This window comes from Staurois parvus, unplaced genomic scaffold (genome assembly GCF_062004578.1).
Source record: "Staurois parvus isolate SC_StPar_1 unplaced genomic scaffold, SC_StPar_1.0 ptg000132l, whole genome shotgun sequence".
Classification (NCBI taxonomy): Eukaryota; Metazoa; Chordata; class Amphibia; order Anura; family Ranidae; genus Staurois; species Staurois parvus.
The window spans coordinates 7,474,920-7,493,894 of record NW_028317928.1 but is presented as its reverse complement, the minus strand read 5'-3'; the positions used below and the strand labels follow the sequence as shown (position 1 = coordinate 7,493,894).

At 41.9% G+C, this 18,975-nt stretch overlaps 1 protein-coding gene across 1 annotated transcript in view; it reads left to right on the top strand.

The window, feature by feature from the left end:
• LOC149466270 (uncharacterized) overlaps window positions 1–18,975 on the top strand; it is a 59,485-nt gene that overhangs the window by 6,095 nt on the left and 34,415 nt on the right. The window contains 2 exon segments of the mRNA XM_089672723.1: window positions 12,941–13,151; window positions 18,490–18,598. Coding sequence (XP_089528849.1) covers window positions 12,941–13,151; window positions 18,490–18,598 — 320 coding nt within the window.

The following is an 18,975-nucleotide window of genomic DNA, read 5'->3' as shown; positions in this document are numbered from 1 at the left end:
CACAAAATCACGTGTGTGTATATATAAGTGATTTTGCAGTTCCGGGTAGGGAGCGCGTGCATACCCTACCCGCGCCACCATTCACGGCCTCGGCTGTCAATCACCGCTTCCTGGCCAGTGATTCCCCGCCAGCATCCAACGATCTCCGAGCATTACCAACGGGGGAGAGACCTGTATGTAAAAAATACAGATCTCTCCCCATCAGCTCCTGCACACTGCTTTGTATGGCTCTGCATAGCACAGCCATCCAAAGCAGTTTGCTTACAGTGGAAAACACGCACACAGTTAACCCTTTGATCGCCCCACGTTAACCCCTTCCTGCCCAGTGCCATTAGTACAGCGTCAGTGTTTTTTATTAGCACTGATCACTGTATTGGTGTCACTGGGGATGTCAGTGGCAGTTAGTCAGTTCTTCCCCCCCACTGTCAGAATGCCCGCCACAGACCCGCTATAAGTCGCTGATCGCCACCATTACTAGTAAAAATAAAAAAAAAATAATTCCAGTATATAAACTGCCATTTGTAGATGCTATGATTTTCACGTAAACCAATTAATTTACACGTATTGGGATTTTTTTTAGCAAAGACATGGAGCAGAATACATTTTGGAAGAAATTTATGATGACATTTTGATTTTTTAAATTTTTTTACTGGACATGTTTACAGTGGAGGAAATAAGTATTTGATCCCCTGCTGATTTTGAATGTTTGCCCACTCACATGATTGGTCTAAAAATCGAATGATCGGTGTATTGTAACACTGAGAGACAGAATAGCAGCAAAAACTTCAGCAGAAATGCATGTCTAACAAATGATGCACTGATTTGCATGGTCATGAGAGAAATAAGTATTTGATCCAAATCTTATAAGAGTGTGTACTTGTGAGCTACTATGGTGGCACAGAGATGCTTATAAGTAATTAACTCCTTTAAATGTGATGGTGCATCAACACATAAAACACATACTCAAAATGCTGTGTGAAAATAAACAAATAAAATATTGAATGTGTCGCGCTCCTCAAAGGGCGTTTAGTGATGTATAATATATACTATGTGTAAATGAAATAAATAAATCTAAATAAATAAATATTAATTCATGGTGATATGATTTAAATTAAATTTAAAACACTCCCAGTGCTATAATTAATTCAATTATAATTATCTAAAAAATATATTTAATAATGTGAAGAAATAATGTATTTAAATTATATAAAGATGACGCTAAAATGAAACAAATCAAGTAAGCAAAGGAACCTCCATGCACAGTGATATATATGTGCAAAGAATGTGTATGTGCAAAAATGCAAATATTGCCCAAAACAGTTATATATAAAAAAATATATATATAATAAAGTGCAATAACCAAATAAATATAAAAAATAAATAATGATAAAACTGTGCAAATAATATGTTATAATCACTTCACTTATGCAACCTAAAGTGGTGATTAGAACTGTATACTACTAATCCTTAGCTTGGATGACATATAGTCGTCCCAATCTATTTATGCAGATATATGGAAAGTCTATTGCTGTTGAAGTAGACTGTGGTGTTACTTTCCTTCCACTAGATCAGGGGTCTGCAACCTTTAAGACATAAAGAGCCACTTGGACCCATTTCCGAGAGGGAAAAAAAGACTGGGAGCCGCAAAACCATTGCAACATTTAAAACAAATCCGACACTGCATATATTGCAAAAAACGCTCTGGTCATGAAGGGGGTTTAAGGGCCCAGTAAGCAAAGGGTTAATCAGGGCCACAGTGTATAGTCATAATCACAATCATAGCCTTAGGTCAGTGGTGGGCAACCTTTTTTTTTCGACTGAGCCAAATCTCGCCAAAACCACGATTGAAATTTATTTTGAGAGAAACATTTTTAAAACTGAAAATACATCCCCCATATAGTAATTCATCCCCCATATAGTAATTCATCCCCCATAGTAATTCATCCCCCATAGTAATTCATCCCCCATATAGTAATTCATCCCCCATATAGTAATTCATCCCCCATAGTAATTCATCCCCCATAGTAATTCATCCCCCATATAGTAATTCATCCCCCATAGTAATTCATCCCCCCTATAGTAATTCATCCCCCATATAGTAATTCATCCCCCGTAGTAATTCATCCCCCCTATAGTAATTCATCCCCCATATAGTAATTCATCCCCCCTATAGTAATTCATCCACCCTATAGTAATTCATCCCCCCTATAGTAATTCATCCCCCCTATAGTAATTCATCCCCCCTATAGTAATTCATCCCCCATAGTAATTCATCCCCCATAGTAATTCATCCCATATAGTAATTCATCCCTCATATAGTAATTCATCCCTCCATATAGTAATTCATCTCCCCTGTAGTAATTCATCCCCCGTAGTAATTCATCCCCCCTATAGTAATTCATCCCCCCTATAGTAATTCATCCCCCATAGTAATTCATTCCCCATATTGTGTGAATTCACTTACCTTTGCTCCGCGCGTTCCTCTCGCTGGGTTCCCGCGCCGTTCTGGTCTTCAGGGCGGACTGTGAGAGGAGAGGAGTTCGTCACGCTGCCCCGCCTACATCCGGGCTGCCCCGCCTACATCCTGACAGCCAATGTTTGCCAGCGGGCGCCCGGCACACAGAAGATCTACATTAAAAGAGCCGCGGCTTGCCGACCCTATTGCCTGTCACCTGGTGGGCAGTGTGCTCCGGAGCCGCAGGAAAGGTGAAAAAGAGCCGCATGCGGCTCCGGAGCCGCGGGTTGCCGACACCCGCACTAGATGGCCTCCCAGTTCCTTCTGAGTTGTGAGGGCTGGATAGATGGATATAGATATCTCCCCTCGTGTTGTTTGGGGTCTATCTCCTATCTCCTCTTCTTCCCTTTTACTCCTCCGATTTAGGCCATGAAAAAGAAAGATTCCCACATGGTGCTTTATCCTTTATAAAAGGTTTTAATGCGTCTCCAGAAAAATGCAAACTCACATTCCACAGAGCAATACAGAGCGTTTTTTTAAAATGTGTGCCCTCGCACAAAGACAGTACTCGCCGTTCCGCTGATAGTGATGTCAGAGCCCCTCCCCTACGCGTTGCGCCACAGGGTCACGTGGCTTCCTCAGGGGGATGTAGACTACATCCCCCTGAGGAAGCCACGTGACCCTGTGGCGTAACGCGTAGGGGAGGGGCTCTGACGTCACGACGCCACTATCAGCGGAACGGCGAGTACTGTCTTTGTGCGAGGGCACACATTTTAAAAAAACGCTCTGTATTGCTCTGTGGAATGTGAGTTTGCATTTTTCTGGAGACGCATTAAAACCTTTTATAAAGGATAAAGCACCATGTGGGAATCTTTCTTTTTCATGGCCTAAATCGGAGGAGTAAAAGGGAAAAAGAGGAGATAGGAGATAGACCCCAAACAACACGAGGGGCGATATCTATATCCATCCATCCAGCCCTCACAACTCAGAAGGAACTGGGAGGCCATCTAGTGGAAGGAAAGTAACACCACAGTCTACTTCAACAGCAATAGACTTTCCATATATCTGCATAAATAGATTGGGACGACTATATGTCATCCAAGCTAAGGATTAGTAGTATACAGTTCTAATCACCACTTTAGGTTGCATAAGTGAAGTGATTATAACATATTATTTGCACAGTTTTATCATTATTTATTTTTTATATTTATTTGGTTATTGCACTTTATTATATATATATTTTTTATATATAACTGTTTTGGGCAATATTTGCATTTTTGCACATACACATTCTTTGCACATATATATCACTGTGCATGGAGGTTCCTTTGCTCGCTTGATTTGTTTCATTTTAGCGTCATGATTATATAATTTAAATACATTATTTCTTCACATTATTAAATATATTTTTTAGCTAATTATAATTGAATTAATTATAGCACTGGGAGTGTTTTAAATTTAATTTAAATCATATCACCATGAATTAATATTTATTTATTTAGATTTATTTATTTCATTTACATATAGTATATATTATACATCACTAAACACCCTTTGAGGAGCGCGACACATTCAATATTTTATTTGTTTAAGTATTTGATCCCCTATCATTCAGCAGCATTTCTGGCTACCAGGTGTCTTTCATACAGGTAACAAGCTGTGATTAGAAGCAGTCTCTTAAAGGGAGTGCTGCTAATCTCATTTTGTTACCTGTATAAAAGACACCTGTCCACAGGAGCAATCAAACAATCTCCTCCATGGCATAGACCAAAGAGCTGTCCAAGGATGTCAGGGACAAGATTGTAGACTTACACAAGGCTGGACTGGGCTACCAAACTATCGCCAAGCAGCTTGGTGAGAAGGTGACAACAGTTGGTGCAATCATTCGCAAATGGAAGAAACACAAAACACCTGTCAGTCTCCCTAGGTCTGGTGCACCGTGCAAGATCTCACCTCGTGGAGTGTCATTGATAATGAGAACATTGAGGAATCATCCGAGAACTACACGTGAGGATCTTGTCAATGATCTCCAGGCAGCTGGGACCACAGTCACCAAGAAAACAATTGGTAACACATTACGCTGACAAGGACTGAAATCCTGCAGTGCCCACACAGTCCCTCTGCTCAAGAAAGCACATGTCCAGGCCCGTCTGAAGTTTGCCACTGAACATCTGAATGATGCAGAGGAGAACTGGTTGAAAGTGTTGTGGTCAGATGAGACCAAAATCGAGCTCTTTGGCATCAACTCAACTCGCCGTGTTTGAAGAAGGAGGAATGCTGCCTATGACCCCAAGAACACCATCCCAACTGTGAAACATGGTGGTGGAAACGTTCTGCTTTGGGGGTGTTTTTCTGCTAAGGGGACAGGACAACTGCACCGCATCAAAGGGACGATGGACAGGGCAATGTACCGACAAATCTTGGATGAGAACCTTCTTCCCTCAGCCAGGGCATTGAAAATGGGTTGTGAATGGGTGTTCCAGCATGAGAATGACCCAAAACACACGGCCAAGGCAACAAAGGAGTGGCTCAAGAAGAAGCACATTAAGGTCCCGGAGTGGCGTAGCCAGTCTCCAGACCTTAATCCGATTGAAAATCTGTGAAGGGAGCTGAAAGTTCGAGTTGCCAAACGTCAGCCACCAAACGTTAATGCCTTGGAGAGGATCTGCCAACTGGAGTGGGCCAAAATCCCTCCTGAGATGTGTGCAAACCTGGTGACCAACTACAGGAAATGTCTGACCTCTGATTGCCAACAAGGGATTTGCCACCAAGTACTAAGTCATGTTTTGTGAAGGGGATCAAATACTTATTTCCCTCATGAACATGCAAATCAGTCATCATTTGTTAGACATGCATTTCTGCTGAATGTTTTGTTACTATTCTGTCTCTCAGTGTTACAATACACCGAACATTCAATTGTTAGACCGATCATTTCTTTGTGAGTGGACAAACATTCAAAATCAGCAGGGGATCAAATACGCATTTCCTTCACTGTAAAAGCAAAAAGTCAAAAATATAGTATTTTTACCAAAATCGGCGTTCTGTTTTTGCTTATAGTGCAAAAACTAAAAACGCAGGGGCAATCAAATACCACCAAAAGAAAGATCAAGTCATTGGCAAAAAGGACTTAAATTTCATTTGGGTGCAGCGTTGCATGACCGCGCAATTGTAAGTTAAAGTAACGCAGCGCCGTACGGCAAAAAATGGCCTGGTCAGGAAGGGGGGGAAATCCTCTGGAGGGCGAGGGGTTAATTGAACAAGCTGAAGTTAGAAGCTGATTGGCTCCCATGCACAGCTGCACCAGATTTTTCAGTTTTAGTAAATCAACCCCAGTGTGTTGTCAGTGATGACATATTATTATGTGTCTTATGAATTATTATTGAAGTGTTTACCTCAAAGTAATGTTCGGCATGACGTTTCACATTCTCGCTTCCATATTGTCATTCTATGTGAAAATTTGTAGATTAGCCACTACAATCACTTTATGCTCCCTGCTGCAAGTGGACATTACATATATTTTTACATGTTAAGTACACGCATGTTAAGTATCTGTGACACCATCTTTGTTCCAGCATTATACAGAGTCAGCATCTATTTCTTGGAATGAGATGCCAGCTCGGATGTAGCAATCATGCAAATCCTGGTACAGTTTTTTGGTTGTGTTCACAATTACCTGACAGAGATTATCCCCTGACGCAGCCTCTTGTGACAAAGTTATGGTGTTACGATCTGAGTGATGGCTGGAGGAGGGGAGACTGAAGGAAATGCTTCCTGTGCCTGCAGCAAACTGTCCTCGTTACTTTACTGAAGCTTAAGGATTTTTTTTTTTTAATAAAAGGTGAAGCTTTTTGCAAAATTATGCTGTTGCTGTATAATGTTGCAAGTCAGGAATTTACTAATTCAGATTTGTAACGTTAGGCCCCTTTCAAATGGGACGGATCTGTCAGCCTGATCCGCCTGCTCAGAAGGGGATCTCTCCGCTGATCCTCGCTCAGCAGGTGGATGATAGGTGTCTGTCCGCTCTGCTGCTGCAGATACAGACACAACCCACTGACTTCAATGGGACGGTCTGATGGAAACGGACCGCCTGTCCGTTTTCTCCCGATTGTCATCTGATCCGCTGGACGGATGGGGAACGGATCCCCATCCGTCTGTTTTTGGCATATATGATAGGATGCCGGCGAGTGTCAGTGGACTATTGTCTGCTGACACTCGCCAGTCGATAGAAGTCTATGGATGGACCGATTGGGTCCACCTAAAAAAAAGGACAGGCAGACCACAGCGGTCTGCTTGTATGAAAGGGGCCTTACTGAAATGCTCACTTTATCAACTGTTGAGATCAGGGCCGTCTTAATAGCATCATTGACCCCTGGGGCAAAGTACTGCCCTATTAACCTGCCCCAATTTACGCACCTACTCTCAAGAATTAAAGTATAAATAGTTGGTAGAATTAAACACATATTTATTAGTACTTTTAATAAAATACATTTTAAACAATAAGAAAACGCCCATTCTGGGATAGCTTAAGTAAAAGCATGACTTTCCCGGCAAATCGGGACACGGCCATTCGGGGATAGCTTAGTTAAAAGCATGACTTTCCTGGCAAATCGGGACACGCCCATTCTGGGATAGCTTAGGTAAAAGTGTGACTATCCCGGAAAATCGGGACACGGCCATTCCGGAATAGCTTAGTTAAAAGCATGACTTTCCCCGCAAATCGGGACACGGCCATTCCGGGATAGCTTAGGTAAAAGCGTGACTTTCCCTCCAAATCAGAACACAGCCATTCCGGGATAGCTTAGTTAAAAGCGTGACTTTCCTGGCAAATCGGAACATGGCCATTCCAGGATAGCTTAGGTAAAAGCGTGACTTTCCTGGCAAATCGGGACACGGCCATTCCGGGATAGTTTAGTTAAAAGCGTGACTTTTCCAGCAAGAGAGGAGGAGGATTCAGGCTGCTCTGTGCAAAATCACTGCACACAGCAGGTAAGTATAGACTTGTTTGTTATTCCCCCCCCCCCTGAAAAAAAATGAACCTTTAGAATTGCTTTAAACCAGGGGTGGGCAACTGCTGCCTTCTAGCTCTTGTGGAATTACATGTCCCATGAGGCATTGCAGAACGGACAGTTACAAGCATGACTCCCAGTGGCATGATGGGAATCATAAAGTAGAAGTGTGTGAGTGCACTTAATATGGACAAAGAACGTCAGCAGCTGTGCACAAAAGTAACCAAATAAAACCTTAAATAAACAATATAAAAGAGGGTGCAGCGCTAAAATTAATAAAAAAATTAAATAAAGGTGCAAAGTCCATATAATAGATTAAATGACATTAAAAGTATATGTAATCAATAGTTCATAAAGGTGACTTTATGTGCTCCTATGATTCCAGTTATCTTGATTAGTCGGTGCTTGTGCATTCAAAAATGGAAGAAATGGGCACTCACCGGACGCACAGTTAGAATGCACATTTAAGAAATATATCCTGATGTCATCAAGGCATCATCGGGGACAGGTCAGGTGCAGAGATAACTCCCTCTTAGGGTGGATAGGTCCTGGGACTTTAAATGATGATCCAGGAATAACCAGAGTTCCCCTTAAGGGATGGATGGGTGCAGCTCACAGGGTATATAGGAGGCTCCCTCTCTGGAGACTGGAAACTTGTGTGGTAATGGGCATCTGGAAATCAATATTCCCCGAGGGAGTTAAAACAGAGAAGTGCCCATAGTGTAGTATATTAAAATGTATTTATTGAAGGGTAAATGATGCATCAAAATGGTGATAAAATCGTAATAAAATCAAGCAGTAGTAGAGTCTGGACTAACCGTCCACAATTAAAGATGGCCACCAGAGCTCCACGATGCTCCAGTGGTGTGACGTCACAGCGTAATTGGCTCCTCGCGTGTTTCGTGCGCATGTGCATTAGGTCAGCGCCATCTTGTTGGAGGCTAAAACCGAGTGCGCACGCATAGGAGCGGGCGCCATTTTTCCATGGCCATTCTTAATTGATGTTAGAAAGCAAAAGGTTTCTATTTATTAGTGATTAATTGCTGAGACGTAAGTGAACTCAAAGTTAAATATTCCTTATACAGAGCCAATACCAACTTTAAGAGGGGTGGTAAGGTGTTTTTAAAAATGAACTATAACAGATCTGATATGCATAAAATTCATAAAAAATTAGAGCAGCAATATGAGTGAAAATATTATTTTGACTGCTTTAAAAATAGGCCATGGAAAAAGGATGGTTAAAACCTCAAAAAACGTGGGAAATGAATGTATCAGTCAATAACACATAAATAGATGCTAAAATTCATTAATAGCATCAAAAACAGGGGATATAGAAATTATTCATATAATCATTCTCATATTCAGAATACAATGAGTGTAAAAGCGATAAAAATAATGTAAAATGAAGTGTATGATAATCCATAGAATACAGTCAGGTCCATAAATATTTGGACGTCTACACAATTCTAACATTTTTGGCTCTATACACCACCACAATGGATTTGAAATGAAACAAGCAAGATGTGCTTTAACTGCAGACTGTCAGCTTTAATTTGAGGGTATTTACATCCAAATCAGGTGAACGGTGTAGGAATTACAACAGTTTGCATATGTGCCTCCCACTTGTTAAGGGACCAAAAGTAATGGGACAATTGGCTTCTCAGCTATTCCATGGCCAGGTGTGTGTTATCCCCTCATTATCCCAATTACAATGAGCAGATAAAAGGTCCAGAGTTCATTTCAAGTGTGCTATTTGCATTTGGAATCTGTTGCTGTCAACTATCAAGATGAGATCCAAAGAGCTGTCACTATCAGTGAAGCAAGCCATCATTAGGCTGAAAAAACAAAACAAACCCATCAGAGAGATAGCAAAAACATTAGGCGTGGCAAAACAACTGTTTGGAACATTCTTAAAAAGAAGGAACGCACCGGTGAGCTCAGCAACACCAAAAGACTCGGAAGACCACGGAAAACAACTGTGGTGGATGACCGAAGAATTCTTTCCCTGGTGAAGAAAACACCCTTCACAACAGTTGGCCAGATCAAGAACACTCTCCAGGAGGTAGGTGTATGTGTGTCAAAGTCAACAATCAAGAGAAGACTTCACCAGAGTGAATACAGAGGGTTCACCACAAGATGGAAACCATTGGTGAGCCTCAAAAACAGGAAGGCCAGATTAGAGTTTGCCAAACAACATCTAAAAAAGCCTTCACAGTTCTGGAAAAACATCCTATGGACAGATGAGACCAAGATCAACTTGTACCAGAGTGATGGGAAGAGAAGAGTATGGAGAAGGAAAGGAACTGCTCATGATCCTAAGCATACCACCTCATCAGTGAAGCATGGTGGTGGTAGTGTCATGGCGTGTGCATGTATGGCTGCCAATAGAGCTGGTTCTCTTGTATTTATTGATGATGTGACTGCTGACAAAAGCAGCAGGATGAATTCTGAAGTGTTTCGGGCAATATTATCTGCTCATATTCAGCCAAATGCTTCAGAACTCATTGGACGCCGCTTCACAGTGCAGATGGACAATGACCCAAAGCATACTGCAAAAGCAACCAAAGAGTTTTTTAAGGGAAAGAAGTGGAATGTTATGCAATGGCCAAGTCAATCACCTGACCTGAATCCGATTGAGCATGCATTTCACTTGCTGAAGACAAAACTGAAGGGAAAATGCCCCAAGAACAAGTAGGAACTGAAGACGGTTGCAGTAGAGTCCTGGCGGAGCATCACCAGGGATGAAACCCAGCGTCTGGTGATGTCTATACGTTCCAGACTTCAGGCTGTAATTGACTGCAAAGGATTTGCAACCAAGTATTAAAAGTGAAAGTTTGATTTATGATTATTATTCTGTCCATTACTTTTGGTCCCTTAACAAGTGGGAGGCACATATGCAAACTGTTGTAATTCCTACACCGTTCACCTGATTTGGATGTAAATACCCTCAAATTAAAGCTGACAGTCTGCAGTTAAAGCACATCTTGTTCGTTTCATTTCAAATCCATTGTGGTGGTGTATAGAGCCAAAAATGTTAGAATTGTGTCGATGTCCCAATATTTATGGACCTGACTGTATATTAAATGCTTAAAAATTGACTGATATTGACAAAAATACATACTAGTAATCAAAATCATATGTAGAATAGAATGCGATAAAAATTAATCATATGTATAAGAACACATAAAATTGAAACTAATGACAAACCCCCATCTAAAAACATGATAAAAAATTATCATAAAAATTAATAGTGGAAATAGAATCAGATAGGTATGAAATCATCAAAAAGTGTGAAGATTCATGAAACTAAGAAGTAGAACCATAAAAAGTTGAACATAGGAAGATGATAAATATTAACTATTCTCAATGAAACAGTTTATGTCAATTTCTACGTTCAGGCCGTTAGGATGTAAAGTGCGAAGTAAATGTATCCATTTTGTTTCCCTTAAGGGGAACTCTGGTTATTCCTGGATCATCATTTAAAGTCCCAGGACCCATCCACCCTAAGAGGGAGTTATCTCTGCACCTGACCTGTCCCCGATGATCCCTTGATGACATCAGGATATATTTCTTAAACGCGCATTCTAACTGCATGTCCATTGAGTGCACATTTCTTTCATTTTTGAATGCACAAGCACCGACTAATCAAGATATCTGGAATCATAGGAGCACATTGTCACCTTTATGAACTATTGATTATATATACTTTTAATGTCATTTAATCTATTATATGGACTTTGCACCTTTATTGAATTTTATCTTAATTTTAGCGCTGCACCCTCTTTTATATGATGGGAATCATAGTTCCTCAACAGCTGAAGGGCTGCAGTTGCCCACCCCTGACTTCACTAATGATTTTATAGCCCAAGATAAGAACTAAAGGGGCTGAGTACAGCTCCGAATTTGTGACATGATCGACTTGGCGCCATGTTACCTGTTACACCTTAATTATGGGTGTTACATGCTGTAAAATGGGGGTCTTGAATTAAAATTCATGGGGATCCAGTTGGTAAAATTTTCTTCTGGCAGAGGTCCAGATCTCATGTTTGCACTCTAACACATTAAATCCCCCTTTTACATGACTGCCCTCAGGCCCCACTTCCCATCACAGCTCACCCTTTACATCCCAGACCCCCTTTAAAGCAGTCCAACAGTGTCCTCAGTTTCCCTTTACATCACAATGGATCGCCCTACCAGGAGGTGAGCAAGTCGAGGTCCAGTAGCAGATAAGCAGGTATGGATCCAGCAGAAGCGTTGTGAGTAAACAAGCCAAAGGCCAGTAACGAATGGCTGCAGGTTGGGATGAAGCAGATGTGTAGTGGAGGAACAAGCCAAAGGTCGGTAACAAATGGCAGCGAAGATACAGACGGCAGCAGGAGAGACAAGATAACGGCCGGGGAGAGCACAATAATCTGGCAAACAGGAAATGTAGAGACATGACTTAAATCTGGAGGTTCTTGGGAGGAGAAAAGAGTTCAAGGTTCAAGACAAACAAGATTCAAGGCAGGATTATTCAAAGAATTGTCCAGGAAGCTCTCCAGCATTCCAGGTGGCTCAGCAAGAAGAGTCGTTGCCAAATGCAGTCCCAGGTTCAAATTCAGGCCCTGACATTAGTCTTCTTGTTTCTGCAACTCTATGTGGACCTGCTTTTTTTAAAACTATTTGCATATGGAAGGCAGTGGTGGGTTGTTGTCGGTCAAGCAGATCTTTCATTTTCGTGGAAGGCCTGTTTAAGCTAAAAGACTCTGTCATATGAGAGGTGAGCAGTGTGATTTGACGGAACGTATCAAGAAAACCGATTTATAGGAAGGGATCACTTCCACCTTCCTAAAGATTGTAAAGAGGGGAAGCTCTTTGATCGTACAAGGTTTTTCAGGTTGGTTTTCATTGGCAACAGCCCCATCTTTCATGAGATAACGTGACTAGTGGCAGCCCACAGGAGGTAAGTTAAGAGCCAACAGTTACCTACCCTCTGTTCTGGAGACATAAATACTCTTACTTTAGCCTGGGTTCAGACCTTTGTGGTCCGTTACTTTGCGTGTTAACGTGCACTGTGTTAGGGCAGTCTGTTCATTTGAATAGGCTCCCTAATGCACTTAAAGAACGACGTTAATCAGTCAAGCTCATTGATGGGAAAAGGATATGAAGCTGTGTTAATTAAATCTTAAAAAGGGATCACGCTCTTCCAGAGTGGAGGGGCGGAAGAGGGAAAGTAGAAGGAGATCTAAGTCAGCTTTCCATACAATATTCCTGCTGAGATCTTCCTTCACACACGAAGATCAAATATAGGCAAACCAGCCACGATGCCCCTGAGGAGGTGAGAAGTCAAGACTTCAGGAGGCACCTGGAGGAGAGAGAACGTGTGGCTGTCCGAGAGAAGACCAGAGAATGACCACCATTAGAGCACACATCATCCATGTCAATGAATGTCCAGACCAGATCCCAGCAGCAAATCTGGATGCAGACGACCCACTCATAGACAATGTGACGACTCAGATGAAGACAGCGATGATGATACCGCAACCCTGCTGGCACAGCTGGAAAGGGTTAAGATGGAGCGAGCAGAAGAACAGGCTCGCAAAGAATTGGAACAGAAAGCAGAAGAGGAGCAAATTTTAATGAGGAATATCTTAAGTGGCAATCCTCTGCTGAACTTCACAGGCCCTGCACAATCTCAAGACAGTTTTAATGTAAAGTGAAGGTGGGATGATGATGATGTGGTGTTTAAGAATTCCACAAAAGGAGTGGACAAAATGAAAAGACGAGATTTGTGAACAACACCCTACATTCTGAGTTCCACAAGACATTTATGGAGAAATACATCAAGTAGTACAGTTTTATGTGCTTCACCCAGAAGACTGAATATTTTAATTTATTAGAGGACATCATTTATCTCTTATTATTATTATTATTATTATACAGGATTTATAGAGCGCCAACAGTTTGCTCAGCACTTTACAATATAACGGGAGACAATGCAGCAACAATACAGTTCAATACAAGAGGGTTAGGAGGGCCTGATCCTTGGAGCTTACAATCTAAGAGGGAGGGCTGGTGCTACAAAAGGTAATAACTTGGGGATGGACTGGTAGGAGGAGTAGAAGATTCCATTATTAGCTGAAGGCAGGATAGCCTTCCCTGAAGAGAGATGTTTTCAGAGATCGCCTAAAAGTGAGCAGAGTAGGCGATAGTCTGATAAATTGGGGTAGAGATTTCGGGAGGATGGGGGAAGCCCTGGAGAAGTCCTGGAGATGAGCATGGGAGGAGGAGACAAGGGAGCTAGAGAGCAGGAGGTCATGCAAGGAGCAGAGAGGACGATTTGGGTGATATTTGGAGACAAGATTGGTGATGTAATTTGGGGCAGAGTTATAAATGGCCTTATATGTTATTGTTAATGTTTTGAACTTTATCCGTTGGGCAATGGGAAGCCAGTGGAGGGATTGGCAGAGAGGGATGGAGGACACTGAATGGAGGCCAGTTGAGGGATTGGTAGAGAGGGATTGCGGACATTGAATGGGGGCCAGTGGAGGGATTGGCAGAGAGGGGTGGAGGACACGGAATGGAGGCCAGTGGAGGGATTGGCAGAGAGGGATGGAGGACACTGAATGGAGGCCAGTGGAGGGATTAGCAGAGAGGGATGGAGAACACTGAATGGGGGCCAGTGGAGGGATTGGCAGAGAGGGGTGGAGGACACTGAGTTGAGGCCAGTGGAGGGATTGGCAGAGAGGGGTGGAGGGCACTGAGTTGAGGCCAGTGGAGGGATTGGCAGAGAGAGATGGCAGATATGGAACGGTTAGTAAGGTGGATGAGTCTGGCAGCAGCATTCATGACAGACTAAAGAGGGGATAGCCTGCGATGAGGTAGGCCAATGAGGAGGGAGTTCTCTTAGCTTGACGTTGTGTTGGGAGTTCCATCACCCAACTAAAGTTGTCAAAATGCTCCATGCCTCTCTCCTCTGATTCTTTTCTCTATATTTTGTAACCCTGTGTGAATAAACGCCAATTATTTTCTTTTTCTAATATATTGTTGGTATGGTTATGTTTTAAGTGTAGAAACACGCCTTATGTTATTAAAAGGATTACCTTTTACCTTCCTAAAAAGGTGTTGGAAATTAGGTGGTCCAATCAACTCACATGTGGATGTGGTCACTTAGTGTTTTGGCTTTGGAGAAGGCTGGAGAGGAAGGTGTAAGGAAACTTAATCAGGGGGAAGCATCGCTAGGGACACGTTTTTCCAATGTGTGTGTTGTTCCTCTGATAATGTAATAGCAACTTTGGGAATTCCAGGAAAACTCCGGACACGAACTTGAGGAAAACAAGCTTTTTATTTACCAGCTGGCTGACCTAGCCAGACTTGTGTCTGCAAGCTAAGTGCCTTGAAAAGCATCTTACATGGTATATATATATCAACAATTACGTCACAATGCATATATTTCCTCTTTACTTCTTTTGTACCTTTAAAATACATTCTGAGCAGTTCAGGATATATCCTTTGTGGTTTCACATTTAGATAAAATATCACCAACTGAAGGTTAGGGTGTCAGCTGCTAGACTGTTCCACAGGAAATGAGGGGGAGGAAGTGAGCTAATGACCTGGTTCTGCAAACAGATGCTTTTATAAATGTTAATGCTTAAAAGGGAACTGTGCAATATTTGGGTGCTGCCACAATAAACCATGGCCATCAAATGCTGCAGATGCCATAAAAAGATAAGATAATTTTTGAGCTGTAGTTTTGGCATCTCATGGCTTCTTAACACATTTTTTTTTTAGCCTGAGAAAGAAACCTTTTATATAGCTACCACTGGTGGCACAACATGCTGTTTAAAATTTATCAATGAAAGTCTAAAAAGCAAGTCCACCTGTAATGATATTTTAGTTTTTGGTATGTGATGGACAGTTAAATCACCTAAAAGTTTCTTCTAGTTATCAGCACTGTGCTGAGTTATTATGAGGAGGTCCAACTCTGACGCTACAGAAGCCAAGATTCTTCAAATCAGTCAACCCTTTCTTATATCATCAGTTACCCAAGTTTGGTGTGCCTGTGCCAACAGTAGTTCTTGGCTGAAAAAAACCTGGAGTTGTCCGCTGCTGTGGCCTGTTGTCACGTACCTGATAGAAGTCTGAATTGACAAGGTCAGTCTCTCTTGTATCTCCAACCCAGGCCCCACTGAAGGTGGAACAGATGGTGATGAGGGACAGGAGAAACACGAGTGCCTGTGGATATTGATTGCAGAACTTGTGGCTGGAGGTGTAACCTCGGTAAATCACAGAGGAGATGCCGTAATGGCCAGCTGAGGTTAAGGAAGCATTCTACTGGAACTGCAAGATCTGGGTATGTGGCTTGCCAGAACTTCTAATAAGCGTGAGGCCGGAACACACCGAGACAACCGGAGCTGATATAATGGATAGCCAAGACAAGCACTAGGCAGGACTGTAGAGCCAAACTGTAGCCGGAAGAGTAGTCAGAGTTATAGCCAGGGTCAGTAATGAGCAGGTGATGAAGTACTGGAACATCAGACAGGGACGAGGTCAGGAGGAAGCCAGGAACAGAAACCGATGAGCAGAAGCATAAACAGAATCCAAGAGCAGGTCAATGGCAAGCCGGGTCAGTAACAGATACACACAGCATACAGCAGGACACAGGGAATTAGCTGAAGACCAGTCAGCACTGACAGAGTAAGAGCCTCCTTTAACCACTTCCCGACTGGCCATTGTATATAAACGGCCGGACGGTGGCACTGCAGGGTCGGGTGGCCATCTATAAACAGCCTCCCCGCACCCTGCTTGTGCGCGCTCCCTGGGAGCACGCAGCACCGCGATCCGGTGCCCGCAGTGAAACACCAATCGTCGGACGGGACCTCTGTACGAGGTCCCGATCATGTGATCACTGATTGGCCAATCAGTGATCACATGCAAAGTAGTAAGCAAGATGTCACTTCTGACATCATTGCTTACTATGTGTGAAATCTGTGAATGATCACAGAGGTCACATGGTACAAGGCTATTCACAAAAGCCTTGTACCATGTGACAAGCTGTGACCAATCACAGCTCACTCTGTATTTCTCAATGAGTGCAGGAATGCACACAGAGAGAAAGAGAAATTATTGCTTTTACATACTATATGGGTGTAAAAGCAATCAGTGTAAAAAAAAAAAAAAAAATCTTTATCACCCCTCACAAGTAGTACAGTGTCACCATGGTGACACTGTACTGCTAGGGTGACAGTATGTAAGAAAAAAAAAAAAAAATAATAATATAAAAAAATAAAATAAAAATGTAAAAAAAAATGTTTAAAAATTATAATTTTTGCTTATAAACTAATTTTGATTTTTTTTTTTTCTTACTAAAAAGATAACGGAATAAATTTTGGCTAAGATTTATGATGAAATATTATTTATTTGCAAAATTTTATTAAAAAACTTTTTTAAAATTTTTTTTGGACATTTCATTTACATACCAAAAAAAATACAAATCCCAGTGGTGAATAAATACCACCAAAATAAAGCTTTATCTATCTAAAAAAAATGGTAAAAAATTCATTTGGGTACAGTGTTGCATGACCGCGCAATTGTCATTCAAAGTGTGTTAGCGCTAAAAGCTGAAAATTGCCCTGGTCAGGAAGGGGGTAAAAGTGTCCGGTCTGGAAGTTGTTAAATAGTCTGGAGCCAGAAACTATGGGCACGTTCCAGATTTCTTCCGTTGAGTCTGCTTCTACTCTTGGGTCAGCGGCCATAAATGTGGTAGGTGTTCCTGGGGCTACTCCACCAAAGACTTTATAATTGGACTTTTGTCCTTATTGTTTACTACCATTGCCATTTGTTATAAAACTGCCCCAGGGGTACCTATCTACCTGAGTGCACCATCTATTTGCTTTATTTATAGCCACATTTTGGTGTTTGGCTATTTTTGTGCAAAAACCAATGCACCTAATGATATTCCGACAGACTGTATAACAGTATCAACATACTATATGGTTACAGAGTACTTTAAAATATAATTTCTAACACATGCGAACTGACAGTGCATCTAATATAAACGCAAGAATGAGTATGATCAGTGATTTTGAAATAAAGGCCTCTGTTCTCTGCATAATATAGCAGTATAAGGGTTTTATTTAAACATTTTCTATATTGCCAAAAGTTTTTAGATACCTATCACAGTTTATGGCCAAAAGCTGGTGGTAGTTTTTATTCCCTCTTGTGATTTTTTTTGGAGTTTCCTCCAAAGTGACTTCGTGAACCTGGTGGGCCAAACCACGCAGGAGTTTCTTATGGGGGCACCCCCACAAATGATTGAGCTCAGGTATTTCCAGTGAAGAGTACTGTTAATACTACAAGACATTTAAAAAAATTGCCTCCATCCTTGTGGTAATGGTTGAGGGAAGGCCCTCTTCTGCTCCAACATGATTGTGCCACTGCACACAAAGCCAACTCCACAAGGACATGGTTTGTACAGTCTGGTGGAAGAACATGGATGGCCTGCAGAGCGCCCTGATCTCAACCTTACTGAACACTTTTAAGAGGAATTGGGAGTGCTGATACAATCCAATTTTTTATTTTCCAACATCCGTACCTGACCTGAAAAATGCTTTTTGCTGAATGGGCGTAAAATTCCCAGACACACTCCAAAACCTTGTGGAAATCCTTCCCATATTACCACTTATGGTTTTGGAATGGGATGTCCAACAAGTACACACAAGTGTGATGCATAGGCTTCCCCACAGTTTTGACCACATAGTGTAACTGGGACTTTCTGGTCTGGAGCCACTGCTTAAAAAAAATATTTGATAGGATTCATGATCTTCTATAGACTGCAGCTGTGGCCCCATGTCTGCTGCCCCCTTCTTCTTTTTTTTTAACACTGAAGGTGGCGAACTAGAGGAGATGGGTTTTGGTAAGTGTCAGCATTGTGTATTTGAGAGGGGCCTATTTTAGTTTTTTTTATTATTATATGGTTTAGTCAACAGTGGCACAAATACAGAAATTCAACATATAAAATAATACATAAAGATGTTACATAATTTGCAGTATGGCTTTCATGAAAAGTTCATGGATCTCACAGCTGAGATCCGGAGGTTGAGCAACTCTGTAGTTACCAAATTGACAGATTTACATGAACAAAGCAATATTCGTGAAAGTTTGTTTACAATATGTGATAGTAAGGTCTTTATCCATGTGTAGGCAGGTGCAGTCTGTCATCTCCACTGCAGGTGGCGCTCGTCCACAGCAACAATGCAGATGTGGAAGGAAGCTGAGAGGAACTGAGCTTCTCTATAATTTCCTCAGGCACATGGGCCAGAGATCTGGTTAGATGCTCATGCCTTGTGTGACCCTGGCGTTCATCTTGGGTCAGGCAGAGTCTATTTGGCATGCTTTATTCGATTGGCTAGTGTAGGGACAGATTTACCATCTGGCAGGGATAGTGCTGAGCAATAGGTAAAGATTCTGGCAAGGTAGGTAGAGTGTAGGGACGTCTACCTCATGTGGAAGCTTCCGCTTTGGGTTGGACTGGCC